The following is a 6,460-nucleotide window of genomic DNA, read 5'->3' on the forward strand; positions in this document are numbered from 1 at the left end:
AGGTCTACGGTCTAATATATCATCAACAACGAAAACACCCGACTGAAGACTGGATGGATACTAAGTTATTTAAAGTTGTTATTTTTTTTCTTCGTTCTAGTTAGTTATATTAATTAATTATATTCTTGTGTAAGTTATACGATCATGACTTCTACCGACTGCAATAAACAATTTTTATTAGTTGTGATTCACAGTTCATGTCATGTTTACAAACTATAGAATCTAAAGCGGTAGTTAAGATCTGGCTGTAGAAGATACTTGGTCGGTGTTCATAATAAAACCATGCCTAATTAACATGTTAAACCATTTAATTATCTCAGCAAAAACACGTATAAAGTAATGTATTCTTATTTTAATGAACGTCAATTTTAACCTTGTACTTTTTAATAGCATGTAATGTGAACAGCAACTTAAAAATAACAGAGACCAGACAACAGTTTGTGACAAAAAAATAACAGAAACCAGGCAACAGTTTGTGACAAAACATTCTCTTTAATAATTCATAAGAAATACCAGTGAGTGAGTAAGAATAATAAATAACGAGAGTATCAAGGCTCACACTCTCGAAACCATGGCTATTTACAGTGAGATTAAACAGGTGGAAGCTCTTGGCAAATAAGAATTCTTAGCTAAAGTTGAAGAAAAAGATTAAGTACAAGTGTTTACAAACATCCACATAACATTCTGTGTTATATACAACAATCTTTTATCATTTTCATTGCACACTCATCAAAGTAATGAAATTTATATATAAACCAATATATATATAAATACCCACAAGTTGATATGGTTCTTCACGTGCACAAAATCCTCTATCCTTTTGTATAAGCTTTTTTTAAAGTTGTGTTTATTCCTACAAAATGGTTAGAATAGTTAATTATGTATAAATACCTCAAAACACTAACACAAAGCTAAGCTATGAAAAACAAAAAACACATTTTAGTTCTGCATCTTATTGAAAGCCGAAAATAAAACGTTAAGAATAGAGAGCAGTAAAAACTACACTAACCTTGATATCGTTTCACGTTTACTCTACACGGTTTAACAAACAAACAAAACAAGCTTATGCTCACTGTGAAAGATCACCAAAATTCCATTATTATGGATTGTGAAATCTATCGGATTTGTTCAAAATTACAAAATTTGTATATAAATTCTACAATTTTTTGAATTTGTTCCATATTTTTTTTATTATTTTGAAATTTCGCGTTTTTTTCTCCAATTTGTTATTCTAATGTCTATTAGCTCAAAACAAACAGTGATATTTGGACCAGTAAAAAGGTACACACAAGTTTAATAATTCCTAGTAATATAAAACAGTAAATTCATATTTTGTTGCCCCCAGTGGCACGGCGGCATGTCTGTGGACTTACAACGCTAGAAACCGGGTTTCGATACCCGACCAAAATATTTTCACTTGTTACAAATTTACCCGCCACTAATCTCGTGTTTTCTGTAGTACATAACATAAATGTTCCGGTAAAATCCTGGTTTCAATTCCCCCTGGTGGACAGAGTAGAGATAGCCCAAGGTGTCGCTTTGCGCTAAATCAGACCATGAAATAAAGGTTCGTACATATAGTGAGACATGTTATTTTCAGTGAGATCTGATGTTAACATAATTATGTAACAGCACCAAGACCTAGCCAACTAACAAGATATGGATAATTTCGTATGGGAAAATTATTTATGGATTTCAATCATTTCTAAAACTTTATTGACGATGAATAACCGGCTGATAAACAAACCCATAACTTAGGAGCTAATTTCGAACAGATATTTGGAGCTAATTTCGAACAGATGTTTGGAGCTAATTTCGAACAGATGTTTGGAGCTAATTTCAAACAGATGTTTGGAGCTAATTTCGAACAGATATTTGGAGCTAATTTCGAACAGATATTTGCCAATTTGACAACGTTATAAAAGATCGCCATTTTTAAAAAAATATCAAAATAAAAAATGATTACAACTCAAATAAACTTCTGAAAGCTTAAAACGACTCAATTTATTAGTTGAAAATTTGGAAATATTCGAGATATTTCCGACACTAAACACTAATGATACAATTCCTTGTTCTTATCGGCAAGTTGATTCGAACCCTGATCATCTTTTCACATTTTACATACTTGTCAAGTAACTTAAAAAAATGTTGCTTTGTTTGTACAGAAAACAATGTTTCGGATTAGAATTATATATTGGACTGACCATATCATAATTATTAGGGGTTTAAACCTGGATATTCCTTGAAAATTACATACTTAACAATTTTAAAATGTTTTTTTTTTATTGTTCACAATAAGTCTGATCACAGACACAATATGTTCTTATTTAGCTTTAGCATATTTAAATCAAGACAGTAATACCAAGAGCATTTCTTAAATCTTCAGAACAAAAGTTCTCGCACTGTGTATACATCCCTAACATTTTCAGTCTTTTGGAACTATCAATTTCAACACCAATAGTTTTACACGTACTTGCTTGATAACTGTTTTGCTAATTCCGTATACTTTAGAAACTTATAGTGAGGATTTTCCTCCTTAGGCGGTATAGACTCCTTTACGAGCGTCGTAGGGTCAGGGAGATCCTTTAAGCTCCAAGATGAATCATTCCCATCTTTAACAAAGTGGACTTTACTTAGATGGTGCCTGTAAGCACCCTTAGATATAAAATGAGTGTCGCAGAAGGCACACTTCATTAGCGAGTCTGAAGCTGCTGCTTCATTACATGCCCAAGAAAACTCCAGGATCGAACCTTGTGACACCTGGTGGTTAGGTTTGGTAACTGTAACATTAGTTTTGTCTAAAAGTTTCTGCAGTTCTTTAAGGGGATGGTCTGATATTTCTTCGTGTCCCTTCTGTTTTTTGTGGTTTAGTTCTAAGGGCGGGGACTCTGATGAGATAAATGGTGAGTTTTTCTTGTTTGATAAGTATCCATCTCTTACTGTGGTGGGATATATTTTTTCAATATTAAATATCTCACCATCTTTGTGTTCGGGAATTGAAGGCTTAGACGAAACGGGAACTGGCATACTACACGCGCTGGATGTTGATGCACTACAAACTCCTGACGTTGTTGCACTACATACGTCAGCTACACAGCTGGGGGCTTCAGTTTCAGAAAATGGTTCTTTAGAATCACTGGCACAGTCAGATACTGGTGGACTACCTGAATGAAAGTCCACATCATATTCTGCTGGATTTGCATCTGTTTGACTGGTACTAATCGACTTTGTTATGGAACAAAGATCATCATTCTCAAGTTGGTAGCACGCCATCTTGTTATTAGATGGTGATGAACGGGATTCCTGGTTGGAAACTAAAGTTCTTGAACATGGTGGTGATCTTTCTCGGAATGCTAATAAGTGAGTTTCTTCGAGTCGAGTGTCTCCAGTTAAGGATGTCTCTTCTTCTGTTGATATTGGGTCAGGCGTCGTGCTCTGGCCCTTTTCTATTCCTGCTGAGGAGACCAAAGATCTTCGAAAATCTCCAGTAATATACTTTGAATGATTCGGTTCTGTAGAGATTCCTAAAGAATGCCACGGAGGGTCAATGTCTTCATCAATTCCTAACCTTTGTAATATTCCAATGGAACTGACATTGTTCTTCTTGCTTTGATCTTCAAAACTTTTTTCTATTAATTTTTCGATTTCATTTAATACTGAAGAACTACCAGCTGAACCTCCACGTTCGTCTACTTCTTCGATCTCTTCATTTAGTGAGTCTTTAAGTTCTTTCTTGATGTCGTCAGTCTTTTGTATCCGTGATATATCAGCTTTAGCTGAGTCAGGACTAGAACTATGAGCCAACACAGATAGTTGGTCACTCTGCAAGCCTCCAGAACTCTCATGCTCACTTGTATCTGTGGACTGTGCAATTTCTATATCTTGTGTTTTGGAGCTTTGGGAACAGCTTTTGATATGAGATATGAAATCTTTGGCGTCTACTTTTTCCCCACATTCTTCACAAGATACTCTTCCTTGCACGGGTTTTATATTGGAAAATGATTCATTGTCTTGACTTTTTACTTGAGTGGATGTGTACAACTCCATACGTTCAAGTTCCAGAAGTTTTCGGACAGGAAGAGATTTCTTTCTTCTTTCCTTGGTCTGTCGACGACGTCCTCCTCCTTCAGTGATTGAACGCAGTATATGTTCTTTATAGTGGGAATTTTTCACCATATGGTAACTCAGCTCTTTAAGGCTTCCAAAAGTATGATCACACACTTTACAAGTAAGTACAGCGTTTAGATGAGACTGGGAGGCCATCTTGTCTTCCGGACTCCTCCATGAGATGAGCTGGTCTTGACTGATGATATTTATGTAATGCTGAGTGACTCGCATGTGAGTTGTCATGTCTGCAAGACTCTTGAATGACTGTCCACACCACATACACTTTAGAATTTCCTTTGTTTGTTCTGCACCTTTACCAAGCCAGACATCTTGTCCTCGAACAAGTTTCCGGGGTAGTGTCATAGATTCTTTAACCAAGAAGTTTCTACTTCCACTTGAAGTTGAGCTTTTGGATCCGGGGATTGGAGATACAGATGTTGTAGGGGATAAGCAGGGGTCTTGAATGCCAACCATGCCACACCGAGGACTGTGTTTCATATGTATTGTCATCTCTGATAAACTCTGAAAGGATTCCTTACACCACACACACGTAAAGACATCTTTAGTCTGCTCTCCGCTCTTACTAATCCACTGGTTTTGCCAAGGATTCTGTCGGGTCCCTTGTCGATAACCATCAGATTTAGATGAAACCTGACTTACTGAACTGAGCTCCTCCAGGGCAGTGCTACCCCTGATGCTAGCACTCAAAGGCTGACTTTGGGCGCCTGGATAGTGCATACTGGAACATGGGGATGATAGAGCAGGCTTAGAAACTGATTTAAGTGGTAAGTTAGAGACATTAGCAAGCTTGCTAGGACTCAGCTTACCATTCCATTCAAAGGCGTTAAAATGAAAACTTTCATCCTGGACAATGACTTCTGCTGAAGAATCAGACCGGATGTTATGCGGTTTGGTAGAGTTTATTTCAGTACATCTCACCTTAGTGCGAATGGGACAGTTAGTACTTATAACTTTTCTCCGAGAGACAGATAAATCTAATGGCATATCTTGAGCCTCTGTATTGTGCCCATTTTCAATAGATCTCGAAAATCGATTATTTATTGATGTTTCTGGATGAGCTTCTTTTCTCAAGCTAAAGTCCAATGGACTATCCTCAGCCATAAGCTCACATAAAGAGTTCAGTTCTTCAGTTGTATTGTCACAAGATTCTTTTTCCTGAAGTTTACATATCCTAAACGTAGAAGTTCCTTTTACTGAGGCTCTTGACGTTTCTTCATCCCTGGTTTCCACGGCAACAGATTCGGCGTATGGAGTAGAACCGACGTCCAGATCTGAATAGCTTTGGATACCTGTTTCTTCGTTCGTCTGTTGATTTGTAACAGCTTCCATAACATTAGAAGGCACTAGTGTCGTGGACTCGTCTTTTCTCCCGTAATCGGTTTCTTCAACTGAAAAGAAAAACAAAAATGTTATTGTATGATTTATTTAATGAACTCTACAGGAAAATATCAAACATTCCTAACAAATGTTCTTTGCACCAGAAATTAGTGAAGCACATCTTTTCAAGCACTTATTATCACTCTAAAATCAACAATATCGAAACTGGCGAGGTGCTAACATTTACTATTGTGACACAACATTGGAAACACTCTTAGTATTACGGTTCCCAGCACTATAACACTTTACTAAAGGGTGTTTCGTGTAGCAGTGGTTGATGTTTTGTCGAGATCCTCCTTGACCGTTATTTGCATTAAAATGACATAAACCATTTCCGGCCCACCAACCTCCGCTTCTTACGTTACTCCACTAGGGTTGAGACGCTATGCGTTGTGGCGGGTTATAAATCACGAGAGCTCTTAACAGTCCCGCCACGACATACACAGCCGAGGACGGCATGGGATTGGGCACTGTGACAGACAGCTTTCAAGGAAATACCTCTTCCTTTGATATATACTGTAAATAATCGCTACTAACGCATATTTTGAACGTGGTCATTCATAATAAGCAACCCATCAGTTTCGAGAAAGGAATATGTTTCAGAGAAACAGGGAACAGGGATATAACGAAAACAAGTCCACGTAATATAATGTAAATAATCCATAATCTTTACCACAATATGTCAGACGTGATCATCTAAGTATAGTGGTAGTGACAACAGTACGTGCCAATTCATGCAGTTAACTGAGACATAAAAAACAAACAATTCATGTGAACTAGTTGTATTGTCAACTAAAACTGTTTGTAAAAATAACTATTGCTACTTACATCGTTAATTATGGTCACATTTAACAAACCCCTTACACACACAGCCTTGTGAATGTAAGGTTTTTATCACAGATACATGAAAAACATTTTTTTAGATACATTAACACTAACTTCATACACTGTCAGT

General features: G+C 36.7%; 1 protein-coding gene across 1 annotated transcript; it reads right to left on the reverse strand.

Annotated features, from left to right (window-relative positions):
- Positions 1–543: 543 nt before the first annotated feature.
- LOC106477660 (protein tiptop-like) lies at positions 544–5,512 on the reverse strand. Its single transcript, XM_022381165.1, has one exon. It carries the CDS (start codon positions 5,455–5,457, stop codon positions 2,464–2,466), a length of 2,994 nt encoding a protein of 997 aa, XP_022236873.1. The 5' UTR covers positions 5,458–5,512; the 3' UTR covers positions 544–2,463.
- Between the last annotated feature and the right edge of the window lie 948 nt (positions 5,513–6,460).

The sequence above is a fragment of the Limulus polyphemus genome, unplaced genomic scaffold (genome assembly GCF_000517525.1).
Source record: "Limulus polyphemus unplaced genomic scaffold, Limulus_polyphemus-2.1.2 Scaffold76876, whole genome shotgun sequence".
NCBI lineage: Eukaryota > Metazoa > Arthropoda > Merostomata > Xiphosura > Limulidae > Limulus > Limulus polyphemus.

What these genes read in the sequence shown, in the direction of transcription:
- LOC106477660 (XM_022381165.1), bottom strand. Translation starts at nt 5,457, where the DNA reads ATGGAAGCTGTTACAAATCAACAGACGAACGAAGAAACAGGTATCCAA.